Source organism: Mobula birostris, chromosome 18 (genome assembly GCF_030028105.1).
Source record: "Mobula birostris isolate sMobBir1 chromosome 18, sMobBir1.hap1, whole genome shotgun sequence".
NCBI classification, from domain to species: Eukaryota; Metazoa; Chordata; class Chondrichthyes; order Myliobatiformes; family Myliobatidae; genus Mobula; species Mobula birostris.
The window spans coordinates 67,513,902-67,540,027 of NC_092387.1; the positions used below are offsets into that span (position 1 = coordinate 67,513,902).

At 43.3% G+C, this 26,126-nt stretch overlaps 2 protein-coding genes across 5 annotated transcripts in view; both read right to left on the minus strand.

Annotated features, from left to right (window-relative positions):
• The window catches only part of LOC140212193 (neurotrypsin), a 69,296-nt gene extending 53,415 nt beyond the window's left edge, over positions 1-15,881 (minus strand). The window contains exons 1-3 of one of the 4 annotated variants that reach the window (XM_072282870.1): positions 15,240-15,881; positions 8,789-8,867; positions 7,502-7,544 (exon numbers count right to left, since the gene is read on the minus strand). In XM_072282870.1, coding sequence (XP_072138971.1) covers positions 7,502-7,544; positions 8,789-8,812 — 67 coding nt within the window. In that variant the 5' untranslated portion in view covers positions 8,813-8,867; positions 15,240-15,881. Of the gene's footprint in view, positions 1-7,498; positions 7,545-7,808; positions 8,204-8,788; positions 8,868-15,239 lie in introns of those variants that run through there. The other 3 variants (XM_072282869.1, XM_072282866.1, XM_072282867.1) reach the window with 3 other exon arrangements.
• Positions 15,882-18,750: 2,869 nt separating this feature from the next.
• The window catches only part of LOC140212194 (alpha-(1,3)-fucosyltransferase 11-like), a 104,018-nt gene continuing 96,642 nt past the window's right edge, over positions 18,751-26,126 (minus strand). Inside the window, exons 4-5 of the mRNA XM_072282871.1 lie at positions 24,247-24,365; positions 18,751-19,125 (exon numbers count right to left, since the gene is read on the minus strand). Of these exons, the coding sequence (XP_072138972.1) occupies positions 19,012-19,125; positions 24,247-24,365 (233 nt within the window). The 3' untranslated portion in view covers positions 18,751-19,011. The remainder of the gene's footprint in view (positions 19,126-24,246; positions 24,366-26,126) is intronic.

Consider the following 26,126-nt stretch of genomic DNA (forward strand, 5'->3'; position numbering starts at 1 on the left):
GCACGTGGAGGAAACCCACACATTCCACAGGAAGAACATACAAACTCCTTACAGAGGACACTGGGATTGAACTCTGAATTCCAGCGCCCCAATCTGCAATAGTGTCACACTAACCGCTACACTAACATGGCACCCTCAGTGCTTCAGGAAGATACTCCACCCTCAAATTTACCTAGTCCATTTCCGACACTTCTTGCCCCTTTCTCGACCTTTCTGTCTCTATCTCTGGAGATAGTCTATCTACTGATATCTTTTATAAACCCACTGACTCTCACAGTTACCTGGACTATACCTCTTCCCACCTTGTCACTTGTACAAATGCTATCCCCTTCTCTCAGTTCCTCCCTGTCTCCACCACATCTGCTCTCAGGATGAGGCTTCTTATTCCAGATCAACTAAGATGTCCTCCTTCTTCAAAGAAAGGGTTTCCTTTCCTCCACCTTCTACAATGCCCTCACCCACATTTCTTCCATTTTGTGCACATCTGTCCTCACCCTGTCCTCCTGTCACCCCACCAAGGATAGGGTTCCTCTTGTCCTCACCTACCACCCCACCAGCCTCCGCGTCCAGCACATAAATCTCTGTAATTTCCGCCATCTCCAACAGGATCCCAACACCAAGCGCATCTTTCCCTCCCACTCCCCCCCCCCCGACTTTCTGTTTTCAACAGGGATGCCATTCGTCTCTCCCCATTGGTTTCCCTCCTGGTTCTTATCCTTGCAAGTGGAACAAATGTGCACCAGCCACTACACTTCCTCCCTCACTACCATTCAGGGCCCCAAACAGTCCTTTCAGGTGAGGTGACACCTGTTGGGGTGATATACTGTATCCGGTGCTCCTGGTGTGGCCTCCTGCACATCAGTGAGACCCGACATAGATTGGGAGACCGTTTCATCAAGCACCTTTGCTCCATCTGTCACAAAAAGCAGGATTTCCTGGTGGACACCCATTTCAATTCCACTTCCCATTCCGACATGTCAGTTCATGGCCTACCCTACCACCACAATAAGGCCACACTCAGGTTGGAGGATTAATACCTCACGTTCCATCTGGGTAGACTCCAATCTGATGGCATGAACATCGATTTCTCAAACTTCTGGTAATTGCCCCCCTCCTCTCCTTCAGCATCCCCCATTCCTGTTTCCCTCTCACACCTTCTTTCCCACCTCCTTGTGGTGCTCTTCCCACTTCTCTTTCTTCCATGGTCTTTTGTGCTTTCCTATTAGCTTCCCCCTTCTCCAGCTCTTTATCTCTTCCACCAATCAACTTCCCAGCTCTTTACTTCATCCGGTCCCCTCTGCCACTTTCACTTATCACCTACCACCCTGTGCTTCTGCCTCCCCTCCCCCACTTTCTTAAGCTGACTCCTTTCCCCTTCATTTCCAGCCTGATAAAGGGCTTCAGCCTGAAACTTCGACTGTTTACTTTTTTCCCTAGCTGCTGCCTGACCTATTGAGTTTCTGCAGTATTCTGTGTGTGTATGGGAAATGGAGAGTAGATATTTCAGAGACACAACACATTGCTGAGTTCCTGCAGGGTTTTGTGTGCGTTGTTGCAGTAGATCCTTCATCTATGTCGCTGCTGCTGTAAGGCATCAACACTACCTGTAGCACCACTGTGGTGACCTTGAAACTTCCTATAACCACATCTCAAGGTCAGTTCACCACCGCCTTCACAAGGGCAACTAGGGGCAGGCAATTAAATACTGACTCAGCCTGTGAGGCCCACACCCCTTGAATGAAAAAAGAATTAGAAAACTAAACAGGTGGCACTGCCCAGTTTATGGACGCACACACAAGATGAGTCACCTGTATCAACACGAGCAGAATACCTAATGTCTTCAACTCATCAATAAATATTGTCTACTCTCCAGAGATGGTGAGCAGACAGGCTGATCATTTTTTTAGGAACATCAGTCACTTGAAAGGATTAATGTATGAGAAGTGAACATCTGATAGCTCTGGGCCTGTACACACTGATGGTTAGGAGAATGAGGGGGGATCTCATTGAAACTTTTCGAATATTGAAAGGCCTAGACAGAGTGAATGTGGAGAGGATGTTTCCTATACTGGGACAGTCTAAGACCAGAGGGCATAGTCTCAGAATAGAACAGAACAGAGATGAGAAAGAGTTTGTTTAGCCAGAGGGTAGTGAAGCTGTGGAATTCATTGCCACAGGAGACTTTGGCGGTCAAGTCTTTGAATATATTTCAAGCAGAAATCAACAGGTTCATGATTTGTCAGGGTATCAAAGATTACGAGGAGAAGGCAGAAGAATGGGGTTGAGACAAATAATAACTGCCATATTGGATTGGCAGTGCAGACACGATGGGTCGAATGGCCTAATTCTGCTCCTATGTCTTATGGTCTTATAGACATAGTCCAAACATTGATTTAAAATTCCAGCTGTTGCTGCAGCATCTCTCTCTGTAAAACTGGGGTAAGGAGTCCGAAAGATTCTCAGCAAAATATCATCATGCAAAGAATTGAAATACCTTTGTAATTTTTTCTTGGCAAAATCTACCCTGCCACAAAATGCTACACCTTTAAACAAAAAAACATAAAGCCAACTATGGTTGATAAGGGGAATGTTCTCTGTATTTGAATATGCATGTCCTCAGTGCTCCCATGCCTGCCACTCAAGGGTACCAGCTCCATCATGGGCACGAGCCTCCCCACTACTGAGAACATCATCAAAAATCAATGCCTCATGAAGGTGGCATTCATCATGCTATACCCTCACCATCCAGGACATGCCCTCTTCTTATTACTACCACTGTTAGGAGGTACAGGAGCCACAAAACACACTCTCAATGTTTCAGGAACAGCCTCTTCCCCTCTGCCATCAGATTTCTGAACGGTCCGTGAACCCATGAACACTACCTCACCATTCTTACTCTCTTTTTTTATATTCCCTATTGTAAATCTATTGTAATTTATCTTATGTGTTGCACTGTACTGCTGCCACAAAACAATAAATTTTACAATATGTCAGTGATAATAAACCTGATTCTGATTCTGAATATACTAAAATATGTGGCCAATGCACATTGTGTTTCCATTTGACATGGAAAGAAGCCATTCAGTCCATCAAGCCAACCTATTGTTTATTGCACAGAAACCTAATCTCTCACACATACACAGAAAAATCCCTCACCCATCCAAGTCGACTCCACCATGGATAATTCTGCTCCAAGCCCGACTGTGAAAAGAAGAGAGTTGGGCTTTCAGCTAGCAACCCCATCCCAAAAAATCCAGTGCTATAGAAACAGCAACAAAGGCTCCAAAGACCTCATCCCTGGGAGAGGAAGGACCATTGCCTAGAAGAGGTATGAAGTTGTGTGGTGAAGCCACTGGGTCGATCCACCTTCTATTGACCCAGGACAGAGGACATTGATGAGGTGCTGTTGGCGGCCTATGCCCTAGTAGGGGTGATAGGCTTAAGAAGAAGGTGGTCCTTCCAACTCCCTGGTTATCTACCTACACAAGGGGCAATTTACAGGAGCTAGCTCACCATCAACAAGGACATTTTTGAAATGTGGAAGGAAACCTACTCAGTCATTGAGAAAATGTCTAATCTCTGTGTAATGAGCACCAGTGGTGTGGCTTGAACCTGTGTCACTGGAGCGATAAACAAACCAGGAGCTCGGCATGTGGGTCAAGCAGCACCTGTGGGAAGAAAGGCATTTGAGTGGAAACCCTGTCTATCTGTGCTGTTGTCCTTAAGGAGCCTTGCACACGTGCACCATGTCCCTCTGCTCCACACTACTCCCCCAGGTTCTACCATTCACCTTCTATATTCCAGCCTTATTAGCCCTTCCAAAAAGAACCAGCTTGCATTTTTCTGGATTACATTTCTTCACTATCGCAAACTAGCCATGGTATCCGTGGCTGAGTGTTAACCTGAGTGGACAGGGAATATTCCTCAGGAAAATGGCATTTGCAGGATTTTCATTTCCCAATTTGCATTGGGGAAGACCATAAGACAAAGGAGCAGAATTAGATCATTCAGCCCATCAAGTCTCCCTGTCTCCTTTGACACCCTTACTAATGAAGAACCTATCAGCCTCCACTATAAATGCAGCAAATGACTTGGGTTCCTCAGCCAAGGTTCACTACCTTCTCACTAAAGAAAATCCTCCTCTAGTCCTGGACTCATCCACTGTAGAAAACATCCTCTCCACATCCACTCTGTCTAGGCCTTTCAATATTCAATAGTGTTCAATGAGATCCCAACCCCCACCTCACTCTTCTAAACTCCAGTGAGTACAGGCCCGGAACCACCAAACGTTCCTTATATGTTAACCTTTTCGTTCCTGGGATCATTCTCATGAATCTCCTTCGGACCCACTCCAATGCCAGCACATCCTTTCTCAGATAAGGAGATAAGATAATGGAAATCCCCTTCTTGCCCAAGTTAACCTCTCCAACCCCTACCAACCCCAGTTTCAACCATTCCATGATCAGGCAGGGACATTTCCCCATTGGGGTGGAGAGGGAGAGTGGAAGGTGTGGGTTAAGGAGTTTAACCCAAGTAGTAAGGGCCATTACCAGGTGTCAGTGTGATCATGATGTTCCATAAATGGGCTCCTGGTCAGGCTGCATCTGGGAAATTTAAGTCTTAGGTTAAGTTTGAATTGATGAAGGTCAGTCCAGCTTTCAATTTTAGAGTCAAGAGTCCAAACATCTGAGTTTCACAAAATGTGGACACAAGATTCTGCAAATGCTGGGATCTGGTGCAACATGCGGATGCTGGAGGAACTCAGCCGGTCAGGCTGAATCTATGGGGGGAAATGGATGGGCAATGGTTTGGGTTGAGATTGGGTGCAGATTGGGCACCATGGTAGCGTAGCAGTTAGTGTGACACATTTACATCTTGGCGCGTTAGAGTTCGGAGTTCAATTCCAACATCTTCTGTAAGGAGTCTCTATACGTCCTCCCCATGGAATGCGTTGGTTTTCTCCAGGTGCCATGGTTTCTTACCATAGTCCAAAGACCGTATCGGGTAGGTTAATTGATCATTGTAAATTGTCCCATGATCGGGTTAGGATTAAATTGGGTTTGTTGGGAGGTTTTTGGGTGGTGCAGCTCGAAGGACTAGAGGGCCTATTCCATGCTGTATCTCTAAATAATAAAAAAATAAATAAGACAAGGGGCTTCAACCTGAAACACTGACTGAAAAACTGAACATCTACGCTCTGTCCGCCAGAGAAAGCAGGATCTCCCAGTGGCCACACAGTTTAATTCCACATCCCATTCCCATTCTGACATGACTATCCACGGCCTCCTCTACTGTAAAGATGAAGCCACACTCAGGTTGGAGGAACAACACCTTACATTCCGTCTGGGTAGCCTCCAACCTGATGGCATGAACATCGACTTCTCTAACTTCCACTAAGGCCCCACCTCCCCCTCGTACCCCATCTGTTACTTATTTTTATGCACACATTCTTTCTCTCACTCTCCTTTTTCTCCCTCTGTCCCTCTGAATATACCTCTTGCCCATCCTCTGGGTCCCCCCCCCCCCTTGTCTTTCTTCCTGGACCTCCTGTCCCATGATCCTCTCGTATCCCCTTTTGCCAATCACCTGTCCAGCTCTTGGCTCCATCCCTCCCCCTCCTGTCTTCTCCTATCATTTTGGATCTCCCCCTCCCCCTCCAACTTTCAAATCCCTTACTCACTCTTCCTTCAGTTAGTCCTGACGAAGGGTCTTGGCCTGAAACGTGGACTGCACCTCTTCCTACAGATGCTGCCTGGCCTGCTGCGTTCACCAGCAACTTTGATGTGTGTTGCTGAAACACTGACTGTCTATCTCCCTTCACAGATGCTGCCTGACCCACTGATTTCCTCCAGAATCTTGCGTGCTGTTTCACAGAATGAACTTCTCAATTTCTAACTCATCAGTTTCTTGCTCTGTCATTAAACTTCATAATTCCTTCTAGTTCATTAGCATTTAAGAAAGCTCTTTCATTGCACTTTACCTTCTGTCTGCTATCATCTACGTCTTCTTCTTCTGGTACAGCACACAGCAGAGTTCAGCTCTGCAGTAAGCATGCCGCAATGTGCGGTACATCAGTTTAAGGCACAGCTAGGTTCCTACTTATTAAGCAGGAGAGTGAAAGACTACTCGAGTAACACACACAAAATGCTGGAGGAACTCAGCAGGTCAGGGAGCATCCATGGAAATGAATATATAGTTGACTTTTAGGGCTGAGACCCTTCTTCAGGACTGAAAAGGAAGGGGGAAGATGCCAGAATAAAAAAGTGAGGGGAGGGGTTAGAGGCCAGCTACAAGGTGATAGGTGAAGCCAGGTGGGTGGGGAAAGTCAAGGGCTGGAGAAGAAGGAATCTGATAGGAGAGGAGAGCGGGCCATAGGAGAACGGGAAGGAGGAGGGGGCCCAGGGAGAAGTAACAGGCAGGTGAGAAGAGGTAAAAGGTCAGAGTAGGACTAGAGGAAGGGGGGGGGGGAAGAATTGTTTACCGGAAGGAGGAATTGATATTCATGCCACCAGTTAGAGGTTATCCAGACGGAATATGAGGTGTTGTTCCTCCACCCTGAGGGTGTAGGTGGATATACAGAGTTGAGATTAAAGTCAGACCAGTTGTGATCTGAATGCTACCTGATGGAGAGGTGATGAGTTTCGAGAAGGTGATTGTCCTACTCCAGCTCCCTATCTGTATATTCATAAATGCAATAGATGATATCCTCCCTCTGGACATACAGTACCTCCCGCATTTACAACCAGGGTCTGTGTGTCGCGTAGATTCCTGACTTGCAATGCGCCGTATTGTGTCTGTCGTTTAACCCCTCTGACAGGCTCTGAAGATTTAGCATATGTGATCATTTCCTGATGTGAAAATTCTCTCCAGCAGTTAGTGTAGCCGAACTCTTGGGAACTCGTGTGTGTGTGTGTGTGTGTGTGTGTGTGTGAGTGAGTGACTTGGGAAAAACAGAGAACTATTCAGCTCCTAAAATCAACTGCACTTTCTGCTAAATTGCATCCAGAATTATAACCAATTTAAACCACTCTGTCATTTAATCTCACACTTGGAAGCGCAGGTCTCAGCCAGTAAACACACCCACACAAGTCCAGTTTCCTGCTCCGAGCTTGCAAGAAGCGTGGCAACACGTTGTGTTGGAGTGAATAATGAACGCGTATCATCCCAACCTGGTTTGTTTAATTCAACCAACTTGCACTTTGAAACTGAAAACTTAATTACGTAGATATTCAGTCCACCTTCAGTAATTCATGAATCGTTTTAGATTAAAAACAGGCAATAAAATAAACGTACAACCCTGTCTCCAAGTGAGTTTTACTAGGAAACATTCTATGAGGTCAAAATCCAAAATGCAAGTACTTTTATGCTGTGGGATTTTCTTCCCCATGTTGAAATTTTTTGGAGAGGTTGTAGAAAGTATCATTTAAATACAGGTCTATTTACACACGGGTACCAGAATTGCCCTATAACGTTTAAAATGAACCCTTTTGGAAACGACTACCTGATAGATGGTTGTCCTTGGTTTGATGGGTTGATCCGATCTCCTGTTATATAGAAAACAGTACAACACGTATTAATCAGGGAGGCGCAGAGGCTGACAGAATACACGAACAGAATCGCTGTTTCAAGCTAACTTCAGATCCAACTTTAAAGATTCAAAACAGTTCAAAGCATCCGAATTAGAACCGAAGCAATAGTAATGATAAAGACTGCTACATGCATTGTTAACATTTTGTTTACATTTTAAATTATGGAAAGTTTGCAGATGAAACTAATCTCTAAAAGTATGGAAGAAACACTGGCATTACCACAGCTCCCGCCGGAGTAAAATAAAGCAATGCCCAGACAGCAACAGACAACACCATCCTGCAGTTACATCCTAGTCTCCGTCCACCCTCTTAAATCTGCCGGAGTCTGAAGGGAGCGAGGGGAAAGGCAGGCTCGTCCCGAGATCGGAGACGAGAAATCTCCCGACCTGCGGTGTGTGTGGGAGCCGAGTGAACGCGCTGGGAGCCGCCTACGGAGCGAGAGATCATCTCACTGCAGATTATCTCTGCACATCGGCACATTTCATTACGCCCCCTTGGGCACGATCCGATCGCACGGCTACACGTCTCCACGCCGGGTTTAATAACTCTCCCCGGACGGGTGCCAAGTCTCGCAGTGATTCATGTGCCCCTTGGACCCGGAGCAGAAAGCTGTCAGAGAACACCTTCACGTCAAAACGTGAATAACTTCTGTCGGTCAGCCAGTCCGAGCAGGCAGACAAATTTTCTTTTCTTGTCTCTCAACGTAACTGACCACCCTTCTCCCGCATATAATTAATATTAATACAAAATATAGGAGCTAGAATTAAACCGCTTCAAACCTGGAGACTGATCTGTCATTCATTAAGATCGGGGCTAATCTCATTATAACATACTGTGTTGGTGAGGCCTCACTTGGCGAATTGTCTGCAATTTTCAACATTCAACATTGTTTAATGTTATTTCCATTACACAAGTGTAAACGGGAACAAAATAATTGTTACTCTGGATCCGATGAATCATAAAAAACACAATAAATAACACAATAATAATAAAAGCAGAATAAATATAAACACACAAGATAGGTGTATATACACCAATTGCATGTCCATAAAGTGACACTAGGCACAGGAGTGCTTGTCAATATGGTGACTCCGACAGGAAATGGTTGGGGTGTAGGTTAGTAGGTGGAGATGCTAAGTAGCCTTCTCCCTGATGGGAGTGAGATTACATCCGTGAGCAGGATGGGTGGAATCCTTTACCATGTTACTGCTCCTTTTTTCCATCACCTTTCTGTATATTTATCGTTGATAGGTTGATGTTGGTGATGCGTTGGTTATCCTGTTACAGAAAAGATGTTATTAAATTAGAAAGAGTGCAGAAAAGATTTGACAGGATGTTGCCTGGATTTGGGAGTTACAAGGAGAGGCTGCATAGATTACAACTTTATTATCTGGAATGTAGGAGATGGAAGAGTAACCTGTCTCTTACAGTCAAAGCACTACCCACCATTCAGCACATTTACAAAGAGCGCTGTCACAAGAAAACAACATCCGTCATCAAGGACCACCACCGTCCAGGCTGTGCTCTCTTCTTGCTACTTCCATCGGGAAGGAGTTGCAGGAGCTTTGGGTCCCCCACCACCAGGCTCAGCAACAGTTACTACCCTTCAACCATCAGGCTTCTGAAAACCAGTGTGGATAACTTCACTCACCTCAACACATTGGTTACTTGTCAGTCCTTTTTCATAAATCCTATTGTTTTTCTTTATTTTCCTGTTAATGCTTGCAAGAAAAGGAATCTCTAGAGTATATGACAACATATATGTACTTTGACAATAAATTCACCTTGACTTTGAAAGAGAGACATATAAGATCATGAGGAGCATAACGAGTGTGAAAGCACAATCAGATTTCCTGGGGGGCGGGGGTGCTAAAACAAGAAGGTATGGGTTTTCAATCAGTGGGGAGAGATTTAAAAGGGGCACCAGGGGCAGCTTCCTCATGTACAGGGTGGCATGTCTTTGGAATGATCTGTCAGAAATAGTGGTGAGGTGGGCATAATTGTAAGGTTTAAAAGCCATCTCTAAGTACATGGATAGGAGAGGTTTAGAGGGCAACAGGCCAAACGTGGGCAGATGGAACAAGCTGGCTGGGCAACACAGTCACACGGATGAGTTAGGCTGATGGGCACGTTTCCATACCGTATGATGACTATCGCCTCATTCCAGTCAACTCCCAGTAATCCTCCACCACATGAAAATCAAAAATCTATTGACTTTGACCTTAAAAATAGTCAAAGATTCTGTTTCTCTGTCATTTGCAGGAAGAGAGTTACACCGATTCGAAAAGGTAAAGAAAATAATCTCATCTGCTTTGAATGGCTGACTCCTTGTTCTTGTACTGTGATTCCTAGTTCAATGTTCTCTGCAAGCAAAATATTCTCTCCACATCATTCTTGTCAAAGCCCCCAAGGACCTTGTGCCTTTCTGTCACTCATCTCTCACTCAAGTACATGGATGTGAAAAGTTGGGAGGGATCTGGGCCAAATATAGGCAAATGGGTCTGGTTTAGATGGGCATGGAGTCATGGAAAACTACAGAATGGGAACCAGTGCTCTGATTTATAAAGGCCAACATGCCAAAAGCTCTCTTTACAACCCTATTTACCAGTGATGCCACTTTGAATCTTGGCTGGCATGGATGAGCTGGGCCAAGGGGACTGTTTCTGCTCATTGAAGCTTTGTGGATAACAGAGGTGAAAATCTGCTTTAAGTTGTGTCCTTTCTGAAATGCCACCTCACCAATGCTCTACATGACAGAAGCACAACTATACAGTACTATATTTGTATTCAATTGCTCTCACAAAAAAGATAAATTTTTCTTAACTTTTTCATAGAATCAAAGAGTTATACAGAATGAAACAGGCCATTCAGCCCATCTGTTCTATACAGAACAAAATGCCCAACCTAGCTATTCTCATTTGACAGCATTTGGTCCAAAACTATCTGAACCTTTCCAATCCAAGTACCTGTCCAATTGTCTTCTAAAAGCTGTTGTTGTAGCTGCTACTGGAGACTGATATCACATGGACACTGCCCTCTATGTAATGGGGCTACCCAGCAAGAAATTATTAAATATTTTCCTGCTCACTTTAGACCTATGCCTGCTATTTCTTTCACAAGAATGATTCTGGGAACAAAGGGGTTAATGTATGAGGAGCATTTGATGGCTCTGGGCCTGTACTAGCAGGAGTTCATTGAAACCTATTGAATATTGAAAGGCCTAGATAGAGTAGCTGAGGTGAAGTTGTTTTCTATAGTGGGGAGTCTAGGAGCAGAGGGCATAGCCTCAGAATAGGGGGACATCCCTTTAGAACAGAGATGAGGAGGAACTTCTATAGCCATGAGGTGGTGAACCTGTGGAATTCATTGCCACAGATGGCTGTGTAGGCCAAATCATTGGGCATATTTAGAGTAGGGGTTGATAGGTTCTTGATTAGTGAGGGCATGAAAGATTATGGGGAGAGGCAGGAGAATGCGGTAGAGAGGGATATTAAATCAGCCATGATGGAATTGCAGAGCAGACTTGATGGGCCGAATGTCTTAATTCTGCTCCTATACTGTATGGTCTGTGGCCTTCCTGACTCACCAACTCTGGTGAAAAGACTGATTTGATTCACCCCATATACGTCTCTCATGATTTTATACCCTTCAAAATGAAAGAAGAATGGAAGGCTATGTGGGAGGACAGGGTTAGCTTGCTCTTACGAGTAGGAAAAAAAGTTAGCACAACATCTTGGGCTGAGAGGCCTGTACTTTTCTCTGTTCTTAATACTTGCTGTGCTTACATACTAGTCCCTTGCAAATGCTGCCCACTGACTCCCAGATCTACACCTCAGAGCACTGCCATCTCTCACTATTTAGATTTTTGATGAGTTGCCTGTCCTGCCAAAAAGAATGACTTCACACTTTCATACTTAATGCCTCATTTGCGGAATCTTTGCCGACTCACCAAATCTATCAATATCCTTTTGTCTCACAATTCACTTTCCCAACTTCCTTTATGCCATCACCAAAGTTAGAAGACCGTAAGACATAGGAAGAGAAATAGGCCACATAAACTGGACAGGAACCAGCAGATATCCTTGTGGCGCATCACTCGTTGCAGCCTTCCAACCAAAAACTTAATTTTCATCATTCTAAAATTCCTCTGTGGGTGTTATGCTTCACAGCACCAGTAATCACAGTTGGTGTCTGTAAGGTGTTTGTACATTCTCCCTATGACCACATGGGTTTTGTCCTGCTTTCAAAAGACACACGTTATTAGGGTTAGTATGATTTGGGCAAGCTATGTTGATGCCAGAAGTGTGGGAACACTTGTGGGTTGCCCCAGCACGTCCTCAGACTGTGTTGGTTGTTGAAGCAAAACGTCACATTTCAATGTAGATGTGATAAATAGAACTAATCTTTATCTTTTACTTTGTCTCCAACTCCATAGCCTTTTTCAGTCCTACATTCTCCAATAACCTGTACTCCTCCAATTCTGATCTCCTGTCCATTTTCACTACAGTCTGCCATCACTTCAGCTCTTAAATTTGGGAATTTGTTCCCTGTCATCTTCCACGAAACCTACCTTCTTGGTCAAGGTGTTGGTTATTGACTCTAGTATTTGCTTACGTGAGTCAGGGCCAAATGTTCTTCTTTTTACCAGATTGAAGCTGTATTGGAGGCCTAAATTGGAGTATTGTGTTCAGTCTGGTCACCTACCTACAGGAAATGTATCAAAAAGATTAAAAGAGTACAGAGAAAATTTACAAAGATGTTGTCAGGACGTGAGGACCTGGGTAATAGGGATAGATTGAATAGGATAGGACTTTATTCTATGTAAGAGAATGAGGGGAGATTTGAAAGAGTATACAAAATTATAAGGGGTATTGGAAGAGTAAATGCAAGAGGCTTTTTCCATTGAGGTTGGGTTGGGCTACAACTAGAGGTCATGGGTTAAGCATAAAAGGTGAAAAGTTTAAGGGGAACATGAGGGAAAACCTTTTGCACATAGTGGGGAATAGAAGAAGAGGGAAGTGGGGTTAGGGTGAAATTAGCCGAAGGAGAAACCAATGTCCATGCAATTAAGTTGGAGGCTACCCAGATGGAATATAGTCCTCCTTCCTTTCCAGGTCCTGAAGAAGGGCCTCATCCTTAAATATCAACGGCTTATTCACTTCCGTAGATGCTGCCTGACCTGCTGAGTTCCTCCAGCATTTTGTGTGTGTTGCTTTTTCCACTGAAATTGGGTGAAACTGGAACTGGAGGTTACAGGTTAAGTGTGAAAGGTGAAAAATTTAAGGGGAACATCTTCACCTCAAAGAGTAGTGAGAGTGTGAATGAGCTGCCAGTGGAAGTGATGCATGCGGGGTTGATTTCAACATTTAAGAAAAATGTGGATAAATGCATGAATGGGAGTGGTATGGAGAGCTGTGATCTGGGTGCAGATTTATGGGACTGGGTAGAATAATAGCTTGGCATGGACTAGATAGGTTGAAGGACCTGTTTCCGTGCTCTGGTATTTTACGAAAGTATAAAATCTCTCAAAGTGTGATATAATTGCCAGTTGCTGCTTATCCAGCTTCACCTTCAATGTATTCTGCTCTTCCTTGTGATTACTCCCTGTGGTAGTGAGTTCCATGTTCTCAGCTCAATAGGTTCAACTTTTTCTCTTACCCATTTATGCGGGTAACTCCCTGTTCATGCCTTTCAAGCATTTTATAATGTTGAATCTTTTTCACTAGATCCCTGTCAACCTTGCCTTTTCAGCACTGAAGAGAAGGAAGTAGAAAGAAACCAACAGTTTCTGTCCTTCTATTGTTCAACATTTGTCAGCATGGCAATAGGGACCAGGATTTAATGCCAGGTACAAAGATGACAAAACATGTAAACAAAATGCAATTTTTGTCCAATTTTTAAAATACTAATGGCATAAAATTAAGAGTATCTCATGGCTCAGATGGCAAGAGGAAATCCACCCATTTGAACACAAACAAGATCAAACATTAGGAGGCAACTTCCACCCCTTTCTATATATAGTGTAGATTTTTGTGAAACACGCTGGTTTCTTTCTGCAGTATGCTCTCACTAATTGCATCCTCTCGTTTCACTGCCAAGTTCACCCAACACAGGAAGGGATAGAGACAATACTCCTGAATAGCCTGTTCATCAGGCTTTGTTCAGAGTGAATTCATTATCAAAGTACATATATTTCACCATATACAACCCTGAGATTCATTTTCTTGTGGGCATACTTAATAAATCCAGTAACCACATGAAAGACCCCACCAACAGGGAGGATAGCCAATGTGCAAAAGACAATAAACTGGGCAAATACAAATGAAAGAAGACAATAAATAAACCAATAAGCAGTAAATACCAAGAACATGAGATGAAGAGTTGTTGAAAATGAGTTCATAGTTTGTGGGAACAGTTCAGTGATGGGGCAAGCAAAGAAATCCCCTCTGGTTCAAAAGCTTAATGCTTGTAGGGTAATAATTGCTCCTGAACCTGGTTAAGTGAATCCTGAGGCTCCTGTACCTTCTTCCTGATGGCAGTCGTGAGATCATGACCTGAGTGGTTGTGAGCCCTGATGATGGATGCTACTTCCCTGCAACAGCGCTCTGTGTAGATGTGCTCAATGGTGGGGAGGGCTTTAGCTATGATGGACTGGGCCATACCCACTACTTTTGTAGAATTTTCTGTTCATGGGCTACTTTTGTACAACTCCTCCATCTGGGTTTCCTTCAGCTGAGTAGGGTTTGCATATACTTATTAAGCTAACATGGGTTTCCTTAGAGTGGTCTGGATTCTGCTTACATCCCAAAGAACTTGCTGTTTACTTGGATTTCTGTAAGAACACACCCCTCCTGTATTTGGGTGAACAGACATCTGGAAGTTGTCAATGAGCAATGCGTTAAGTGTATAAGCTGCAGGGAAATAAGTGGAGGTTGGGCTGAGAACTGGCACAGATTCAGAGTTCGATAGCCTCCTTTATTAGAAACCTGAGCAAAACAATAGGCAGCTGTGCTCTCTGGAATCAGTCTTGTTGCTATATAATTTAGATAAATTTCTGAATGACATAAATGGGAACCTGTTAGGCACTTATGAGAGTGTAACACGAAGGACTTCGGGGAACATGTCAGAAATGCCTTACTTGGATCCAGCATACATCATGCAATTCTAACTTTGATCTACATGCACAGTACATCCAATTAACTATACCAGCATACTGCTGCGGTGTAGAAAAGTGTGACAATCAAACACATAAAGCACACAGGAAAAGATGACCAAATTAACTATTTTTTGTGAAGTTGGCAGAAGAATAAAGATGGGAAGCAACCCCTGCATAAATCTTTTTAAAAATTATGTCAGAGTCTTTTAAATCTTTCAGGAGGGTGAACTCTCAAAAGGTGGCAGGCTCTAATGCAGTACTTGATAAAGCTCTGAAAGCTTGCACCAACTGGTGGGGGTATTCAAGGACTTTTTCAACCTCTTACCGCCAGGGTTGGAAGTTCCTGTTTCAAAAGGGCAACAGTTATACCAGTGCCCAAGAAGAATAGTGCGAGCTGCCTTAATGACTATCACGCAGTAGCACTCACATCTACAGTGATGAAATGCTTTTAGAGGTTAGTCGTGGCTAGAATCAATTCCTGCCTCAGCAAGTACCTGGATCCACTGCAATTTGCCAATCGCCACAATGGGTCCGTGGCAGACGCAATTTCAATGACTCTTCAACTGGCCGTAGATCACCTGGACAAAACAAGCACCTATGTCAGGATGCTGTTCCTCAACTATAGCTCAGTGTTTAACACCATCATTCCCACAGATCTGACTGAAAAGCGACAGAACCTGGGCCTCTGAACCTCCCTCTGCAATTGGATCCTTGACTTCCTAACTGGAAGACCACAATCTGTGCAGATTAGCAATAATATCTCCTCGCTAACAATCAACGTTGGTGCACCTCTGGGATGTGTGCTTAGCTCACTGTTCTACTCTCTCTATACCCATGATTGTGTGGCTAGGCTTAGCTCAAGTGCCATCTATAAATTTGCCGATACCATTGTTGGTAGAATCTAATGGAGATGAGAGGGTGTACAGGAGCGAGATTTGCCAACTAGTTGATTGATGTTGCAACAACTTTGCTCTCAGCATCAGCAAGACCGAAGGGCTGATTGTGGACTTCAGGAAGGGTAAGGTGAGCAAACATGAACCAATCCTCACAGAGGGATCAGAGGAGTGGACAGTGAACAGTTTCAAGTTCCTGGGTGTCAAGATCTCTGTGGATCTAACCCGGTCCCAACATATCGATACAGCTATAAAGAAGGCAAAACAGCAGCTATATTTCACTATAAGTTTGAAGAGATTGGTTTGTCACCCAAAAGGGGTACTGTGGAGTGCATTCTGACAGGCTGCATCACTGTATGGTATGGGGGGTGGGGGTCTATTGCACAGGATTGAAAGAAGCTACAGAAAGTTGTTAAGTCATTTCCACCTTGGGTACTATCTGAAGGCACAGAGTCAGTGATTCTGGAACAGTTCTTCCCCTCTGCCATCCGATTCCTAAATGGACATTGAACCCATGAATGCTATCTCATTTTATATCATTTGTTTTTGCACTATCTTTAATTTATTTATTTAATATACACAACATATACATATCCAGATTTACTGTAATTAACTTATTTTTTTTCTATATTATCATGTATTACATTGTACTGCTGCCACTAGGTTAACAAATTTCACAATATATGCCGGTGATATTAAACCTAATTCTGATTGTGATATATCTGTTCTACTCTCTCTACACTCACGACTGTGTGGCTAGGTACAGCTCAAACACCATCTACAAATTTGCTGATGACGCAATGATGGCAGAATCTCAGGTGTACAGGAGTGAGATAGATTGGCTGGTTGAGGGTTGTTGCAACAACAGCCATCCTCAGTGTCAGCAAGATCAAGGAATTGATTGTGAATTTCCTGATGAGGAAGTCATGAGAACACACACCAGTCCTCACTGAAGGATCAGCAGTGGAAAAGGGGGAACAGCTTCAGATTCCTGGGCATCAATAACTTGGAGGATTTATCCTGGGCCCAACACATAGATGCAATCACAAAAAGGCATGGCAGCAGCTCTATTTCATTTGGAATTTGAGGAAATTCTGTATGTCATCACGAACTACTCAATATCTTCAATTTTAATCAATAATCTGCAACCATCTAATTACCATTGAAATTGTAACTCCCGAAACAGGTTCTTTCACAGATCATAATTCCCTTTACTCTCAAAAGTGGAAGATCTGAGTTTGATGAATGAAGTTGTTTAGAAGTATAACTTTCATTTCTACATTTGTTCAGAGGAGGAGGCAGCATCAGTGGAAAGACCAACAGTTAGTGTCTACAAGTACCACTTTATTAGCTCCCTCAGACACCGAATAAAGTGGCCACTGAGTGGTTTGTGGTTTCTTGCTGCTGAAGACCCTCCACTTTAAGGTTCGATCTGTTGTACTCAGAGATGCTCTTCTGCACACCACTTATGGAACATGTGGTATTTTGAGTTACTGTCACCTTCCTGTCAGCTTGAAACTGACTTCTGACCTCTCTCATTAACAAGGCATTCCCCCATCCCCCACAGAACTGCCGCTCCCTGGATGTCTTTTGTTTTTCACATCATTCTCCGCAAACTCTAGAGGTTGTTGTGTGTGGGGAAATTCCAGGAGATCAGCAGTTTCTGAGATACTCAAACCATCCCATCTGGCACGAACAACCATTCCATTGTCAAAATCATTTAGATCACATTTCTTCCCCATTCTGATGTTTGATCTGAACAACTGAACCTCTTGACCATGAATGCATGCTTTTATGCATTGAATTGCTGCCACATGATTAGCTGATTAGATATTTGCATTAACGATGTGCACATGTGCCCCTAATAAAATAGCCGCTGAGTGTAATTCGGTTTGACCTGAACACCTTGCCTGGGCATTTTGAAGGGCAGGCAGAAGTCAAGTGTATCTGGTGGGTCTGGAATAACAGACAGTCTGAACTGAACTGAATATTAATGAACCAATAAATCTGGTACCAGCATTGTTTAAAGCTTAGCTCCCCAAATTTATGTGGACAGTTTCTAGGTTTTTGGCACAGCAACATTTCTGCAAATGCCAGCATACTTCAGTTGCTTGATACTTTGACAGTAAGGAAATATGAAAATGTGTGAAGTGGTTTGGATGGAATATCCCAGCAAAGAGATTCTGATCAGCTAATGAGACATAAGTGGGGTGTGAACAAGGATAGAGTAACATCAGTCTAGATAATTCTTATGCATCTTTACACAGGAGCCGAATTAGGCCATTTGGTCCATTGAGTCTGCTCCACCATTCCATCATGCATTCGGAGAATGATCAAAGAGGCAGACAGAATATAACGTGCTGAAGTGTATCGTTGTACACTCCGCTAGAAAGAACAAAGGTATAGACTATTTTCTAAGAAGGATTAGCATACAAGGAACATTTGATAGCTCTGGGCCTGTACTCACTGGAATTTAGAAGAATGAGGGGGATTTTATTGAACCCTACTAAATATTGAAAGGCCCAGATAGAGCAAATTTGGAGAGGATGCTTCCTATAACGAGGGAGTCTAGGACCAGAGGGCACAGCCTCAGAATAGAAGGCTGAAATGATTCCTCAGAGGAGGAAGAGGAATTTCTTTAGCCAGAAGGTGGTGAATCTGGTTAATTCATTGCCATAGATAGCTGTGGAGGCCAAGTTATTTAAAGCGTGGGTAGAAAGGTTCTTGATAAATAGGGGTGTCAAAGGTTACAGGGAGAAGGCAGAAGAATGTGTTGAAAGGGATAATAAATCAGCCATGATGGAATAGCAGGGAAGACTCGATGAGCCGAATGGCTTAATTCTGCTCCTGTATCCTATAGTCTTATGGCTGATTCACCTTCCTTCACAACACTATTCTCCAGACCTCTATCAGCTTCTACTCTGCTATTATAACACTATTGAATGCTTACCTAGTACAATCAGATAGTTGACCTTACAATGTACCTCAAAGGGACCATCATAAATGGAAATTATTCTTGGGAGTTTGATTAAAAAACTGTGAACTAATTCTCAAATTAAACTGTGAAGATAATTATAAATAATCCCCATGTGTAATCAACAAAACTAACAGATTTAAAATAATTTAACTTGTATTTCATATATTACAATAAATTTATCTTCTATCCAACAAGACCCACTTTCTTGAATATTTATACATTAAATATCCAACAGACTCAGCTGGGTACATGCCCAGACCTTGTTCATCAATTAGTTCAAAGAAAAAGGTAAAATGTTGATGCAGTTCCCAGATCTAATAGCCTTTGGGTGCAAACCTGTCAAAAAGACAAGAGTATAAAGGCCTTTCCAATCCCAGTGTGGTTCCCTGCAGAATACTAGGTGACATGTGTTTTGTTTGGAAATCTCTGCAACAACTTTGTGGCTTGTTTAGGTGTCAGAAATCCCATCTGCGTCACACCATCCATGTTTGCTTTTGCTCTCCGTTCAGCCTGCAAGACAGATTATTTCCATTAGACACCTAGATGATCACATTAGGAGCTTTAACTTGTATAACAAACTGGCAAGAATAAATCTTCGCCATTGCTTGCTCTTGGAATGCTAAAGAAAGCATTTGATTTGCAAGTGTGCAATTATGTCCAACAGTATAACTAACTCATATAAGGTACACTGTGCAAGTCAGTTTGATACTATTAGGACTTCCCATTACAAATGAAAACTCCAGGTAAAAGATATCTACCTAGAAATGACCTGACTTAGCACCAAAAGCATTTGTATTGTTTGCACACTCTACCTAGCCCTGAAACACCCTGGATTAACATCAACAGAATAACTTTCAAGTGAAGAATGTGAGGCTATTCTCATGTTGGATGAGCAACACCTCATTCCTTCTGGGTAGCCTCCAACCTGACAGAAGGAACATCGATTTCTCCGCTTTCTGGTAATTTCTTCCCCTCTCCCATCTCTCTTCTCCTCACTTCCTCATTCTGACTCCTCTATTCTCCTCACTTGCCCAGTACCTCCCCCTCACTCCACTCTTCCTTTCCTTTTTCCTATGGTCAATTCTCCTCCCCATCAGATTCCTTCTTCTTCAACCCTTTACCCTTTCCACCTATCACCTCCAAGCTTCATATTTCATCCTCACTCCCACACCCACCTTTCCTTCTCCTAGTCCCACCTAACAGCTGCCAGCTTGTACTGCTCCTCCTCATGTTCTTATTCCGGCTTCTTTCCCCTTTCTTTTCCAGTCCTGATGAAGGTCTTGGCTCAGAAAATTTAATTTATTACTCTCATATATGCTGCCTGAGCGGCTGAGTGCCTTCAGTATTTTGTGTGTGTTTCCCTGGATTTCCCTCATGTTTATGATGTCACCATATTGCATGATTAGTGCTCAATGACCATAGGTGAAACTCTGAGCAATCCTCACCATGGTTCCACCCAAAATCCCCATAAATACTTTCATCAGTTCATTGTAAATTGTAGGAGCCATACATCTGTTCTCTAATCTGCATTGTATTGTGTTGCGCATATATTTTGGTAACTAGTCAGTATGACATTGTGGGCATCACCAAGTCATGGTCGAAAGCAGGCCACAGTTGGGACTTTAACATCAAAGGATATATTTTGTAGCAAAAGGACAGGCAGGAAGGTATAGGTGTGGCTCTATTGGTAGGAGATAGAATTACATCTTTAGAAAGAGGAGACAAAGGGTCAGATAAGGTTGAATCTTTGTGGGTGCAGTTAAGAAACTGCAAGAGTAAAAAAAATCATTACGGAAATCTTATATACACCTCTAAATAGTAGCCAAGATATGGGGTTAAGATTGCAAAGGGAGCTAGAAAAGGCATGTAATAAAGGTAATGACACAATTGTAATGGGGGACTTCAGTATGCAAGGGGATTGGGAAAATCAGGTTGGCGTTGGATCGCAAGCAAGGGAAGTTGTTGAATACCTACGAGATGGCTTTTTTGAGCAGCTTGTACTTGAGCCTACTCAGGGAAAGGTTATATTAGATTGAGTGTTGTGTAGTAACCCTGATCTTATTAGAGGCTTAACGTAAAGGAACCCTTAGGAGGCAGTGATCCTAATATGATTGAATTGATACTGCAATTTGACAGAGATGCATAACTCACATGCATCTGCATCGAAATAGGATAAAGGGAATCATAGAGGCATGAGAGAGGTGATTGAACAGGTAATTGGAGGAGGATACTGGTGGGGATGACGGCAGAGCAGAGATGGCTGAAATTTCTGGGAATAGTTCACAAGGCGCAGGATTGATATGTTCCACAGAGGAGTAAATTCTCAAATGGCAGGGATAGGCAACTGTGGCTGACAAAGGAAGTTAAGGACTGCATAAAAGCCAAGGAAAGGGCACATAAGATAGCCAAGGTGAGTGGGAATTTGGATGATTGGGAAGCTTTTGAAATCCAACAAAAGGCAACTAAAAAACCTATAAGGGAAAAGATGTAATATGAGGGCAGACTAGTCAATAAAATAAAGAAGGATACTGAAAGTTTACTTCAGTTATATATAGAGTAAAAGGGAGGTAAGAGTTGATATTGGACCACTGGAAAATGACGGTGGTGAGGTAGTAATGGGGGACAAAGAAATGGCAGATGAACTTTGCATCTGTCTTCACTGTGGAAGACACCAGCAGTGTGCCAGAGAGCAGGAGTGAGTGCCACTGCAACATAAAGGACAAAGTGCGAGGAAAACTCAAAAGTCTTAAGGTGGATAAGTCACCTGGGCCAAATGGACTACATCCCAGAGTCCTGAGAGAGGCTGCCAAAGAGATATGGATGCATTGGTCATGATCTTTCAAAAACCACTTGGTTCTGGTGTGGTCCCGGAGAACTGGAAGATTGCGAATGTCACTCCACTCTTTAAGAAGGGAGGAAGGCAAAAGAAAGGCAATTATAGGCCAGTCAGCCTAACCTCACCACTGGGAAAGTGTTGGAGTCTATTATCAAGGATGAAGTTTTGAGGTACTTGGGGACTAATGATAAAAAAACTCAAAGTCAGCATGGTTTCTGTTGAGGGAAATCTTGCCTGACAAATTTGTTAGAGTTCTTTGAGAAAGTAACAAACAGGGTGGACAAAGGAGAGACAGTGGATGTCACTTACTTGGATTTTCAGGAGGCGTTTGATAAGGTGCCACACATGAGGCTGATTAACAAGATAAAATCCTACGGTATTACAGGAAAGATACTGGTATGGATATGGAATGGCTCACAGGCAGGAAGCAGTGAGCGGGAATAAAAGGGGCCGTTTCTGATTGGCTGCCGGTGACTAGTGGTGTTCCTCAGGGGCCAGTATTGGGACTGCTACTTTTCAAATTGCTTGTTAGTGATTTGGATTATAGAATTGATACTTTTGTGGCAAAGTTTGTACATGATATGAAGATAGGTGGAGGGGTACATAGTGCTGAAGAAGCAATGCAACTGCAGCACGACTTTGACAAATTGGAAGAATGGGCAAAAAAGTAGCAGATGGAATACAGTGTCGGGAAATGTATCAAAATGCATTTTGGTAAAAGGAATGATAGTGTGGACTATTATCTAAATGGGGAGGAGTCCTCGTGCAAGACTCCTAGAAGGTTAATTTACAGGTTGAGTCTGTGGTAAAGAAGGCAAATGCAATGTTGCTATTTATTTCAAGGGGAATAGAATATAAAATCAAAGAGATAAATGCGGAGCCTTAATAAGGCACGTCAGGCCGCACTTTTGAGTATTGTCAATAGTTTTGGGCCCCATATCTCAGAAAGGATGTGTTGTCATTGGAGAGAGTCCAAAGGAGATTCACAAGGATGATTCTAGGAATTAAGGGGTTAACATATGAGGAGCATTTGACAGCTTTGGGACAGCAGAATTGAGGGGCGACCCTTCAGAACAAAGCAGGCCAAGTCCGTGTGCATATTTAAGGTGGAAGTTGATCATTTCCTGATCGGTCAGGGCATCAAAGGACCCGGCAAGAAGTAAGGTATATGGGTTTAAGTGGAATCCATGATGGAATGGCAGAGCAGGCTCAATGGGCTGAATGGCCTAATTCTGCTCCTATGTCTTATGGTCTTTATAGTTACATAAGTGTGGTTGTGATAAAAGCAAAGAGAATAAGGCACATACTTGAGCTTTGTACGTTGCAGTTTGTACTAGCTAGGGGACGAAAGAGGTCATATCTTTCGTTGACTGTTCAGTTACACTTAGCTTACAGTTGGGTACACGTAGGCTTCATCACTTCCAAGATTGTATGTTTGCTAATTGCTAATAAAGGATTGAATACACATCCTGACTTATGGAACAAACACTATTGGAGTCATGCAGATATAACAAATTCATAGGGTCACTAACAGCGCCAACTCTTTTGGTTTGGCAGCTACATTAACGGAGCTACCATTATGTAAACAAATAGCTCGCAGATTTAGACCATAAGGCATAAAAGCAAAATTAGGCTTTTCAGCCCATCGAGTCTGCACCATCATTCCATCAAGGCTGATTTATTATACCTCTCAATCACTATGCATTCTTCTGCCTTCTCTCCATAACGTCTGATGTCCTGACTATTAACCTCAGCTTTAAATATACTTAATGACTTAACTCCACAGCCGTCTAGGGCAATGAGTTCAACAGGTTCAGCACCCTCTAGCTAAAGAAGTTTCCCATTTCTACTCTAAATGGACGTCCCTCTATTCTGAGGCTGTGCACTCTGGTCCTAGACTCACCCACCATAGGAAACATCCTCTCCACATCCAATCTGTCTTGGCCTTTCAATATTCAATAGAATACAATGAGATCTCTCCTCCACTTAACTCCAGTGATGGTGTTCACTTTAATTTTCAATGACATGGAGAGCAAACCAATGGATGAGACTAGATAAAATACACCAGTAAGTTACACTGATTGTGAGGGGGTTTGATGGGGCCTTTCTTTGTATGCGAGATCACTGTGGACTCTATATGGTACTATAGAACTATAATATGAACAATAAAAAAGACAATAAAAATGCTAATACAGCTCAGAGCGTCAGGGATCCAATGTCATCTGTAAGGAGTTTGTATGTCCTCCCCGTGATATGCATGGGTTTCCTCCAGGTGCTCTGGTTTCCTCCCACAGTCCAGAGACGTACTGGTTAGTAGGTTAATTAGTCATTGTAAATTGTCCTGTGATTAGGGTTAAATAGGTGGGTTGCTGGGCAGCGCGACTCATTGGACTGGAAGGATCTGTTTCATTTTGAATCTCTAAATCAGGGCTTCCCAATCTGGGCTCCACAACCCCTTGTTTAATGGTATTGGTTCATGGCATAAAAGGGCTAGAACCCCTGTAATCTAAATAAATAAATTAGAAAAGGAGCTCCATAAAGCATGATGCAAAGAATGCTAGGTTTTTACATAGGAGTTGTTCTGAACTCTCTCTAATGTCGAATCCTATCCAGCTGGGGTTGATCCATATTACAGACCCTCAAGCTCTTCGCTCCTTATAGCAGTATCACCAGGAGAGACCGGAAGGACGTTTGTACCAAACCCACTTCTCCCAGTGAAATTAGGAGTTACTGACAGCTTTACTCTAAGCTCACATACATTAAATGCAGCATACACAATCTAAAATTAGCTTTACCTCTGCTTTGGCTGCACACTGGTGGAATGCCTGGATCTCCTTGGCACAGGCTACCTCACTGAAATCATTCTGTTTCCAGCACGCCATCATTATCGTCATCTCCGTTAGACATGTTGCCTCTGAAAATTATTAAATTATAATTTCATTGAAAATGAATATCTAAGGAAAATGTAAAAATGTAGAAGGGTCATTACTTTAGATGGCAGAGCACTGGAGGTGATCATTAAATGATGCCGTCTTTTAAGTGAATGCGGACAACTTAATTACAGAATAATGGAGAGACAATCGTATGTTTATACAGTACAGGGTAAGACCATAAGACAGAGGAGCAGAATTAGGCCATTTGGCCCATCGAGCCTGCTCTAACATTTCATTCTTTTTCCCTCTCAGACCCAATATCCTGCCTTCTCCCCGTATCCCTTCATGCCTGACCAATGAAGAATCTATCAACCTCTGCCTTAAATATAAAGATTTGGCCTTCACAGCTGCCAGTGGCAAAGAATTCCACAAATTCACCACTCTCTAGCTAAAGAAATTCTTCCTCATATCTGTTGCAAAAGGACACCCTCTATTCTCTAGTCTTAGATTCCCCCACTATAGGAAACATCTTCTCCACATCCACTCTATTAAGGCCTTTCAGCATTCGCTAAGTTTCAATCGGGGTGTATGGGGTGTCAGGGAGGGGTAGCGCCTCTGGTGGGGGAACATGTCGCGTCCTCTTCAGGGCAGTTAGTCCACCTTTGGTCCCCACCTGGCACTCAGCTCTCACCTGTGGCTCCCCGTAGCTGTTTGCATGTGACAGCGGCCACACCCTGGGCAACAGCTTCGACAAGCTGGCTAAACCAGGTGAGGGTAGCCGACGGGTCTCAAACCCTCGGTGAGATAGGGAGTTGTCTATCCCAGCATGTGAAGACAGACCCTGGCGGATTGAGCGGACAAGACCAATGGAAGGTCCAACAGTCAAGAAGGCAGTCTCTGCAAGCGTCATGGAACGTGTAGAGCAGGACAAGACACAGAAGATGTCCTGGTCATCCACTGCGCCTAGTCCCATCTCCAGCCGTCTAGACTCTGTCTTGCCACTGGACCCAGATGGGAATTGGGAAGAGAGAGTGAGGCTGACGCTGCGCAACTCTCCCTCACTTAAATCCAAATCACGCGCTAGTCTCGACACCATCAATAATGGTGTCGAGGTCCTCATCGACGTCAACGATGGACGAACAACTGAACTAAGTTTCAATCAGGTCACCCCTCATTCTTCTGAATATCAATGAGTAGAGACCTTGAGCCATCAAAACGGTCCTCATATGACAAGTCTTTCAATTCTGGAATCATTTTCGTGAATCCCCTTTGAACCATCCCCAGTATCAGCACATCCTTTCTTAGATAAGGGGACCAAAAATGTACACAATACTCCAAGTGAGGCCCTGCTGGTGCTTTATAAAGTCTTAACAATACATCCTTGCTTTTATATTCTAGTCCTCTCGAAATGAATGGTAACCTCACATTTGCCTTCCTCACCACCGACTCAACCTGCAAAATAACCTGTAGGGAATCCTGCACAAGGACTACCAAGCCCCTGTGCACCTCAGATTTTTGAATTTTCTCTCCATTTAGAAAATAGTTTACATCTTTCTTTCTTCTACCAAAGGGGGCTCTTCCCGACACTGTATTGCATCTGTCATTTCTTTGCCCATTCTACTAATCTAAGTCCTTCAGTAGTTTCTCTTCTTCATAAAAACTATCTGCCCCTCCACCTATCTTCATATCATCTGCAAACATGGCCACAAAGCCATCATCAAAGTCGCTGGCATATATCGTAAAAAGCAGTCCCAACACAGACTGCTAATCACTGGCAGCCAACCAGAGAAGGTTGTCTTTAT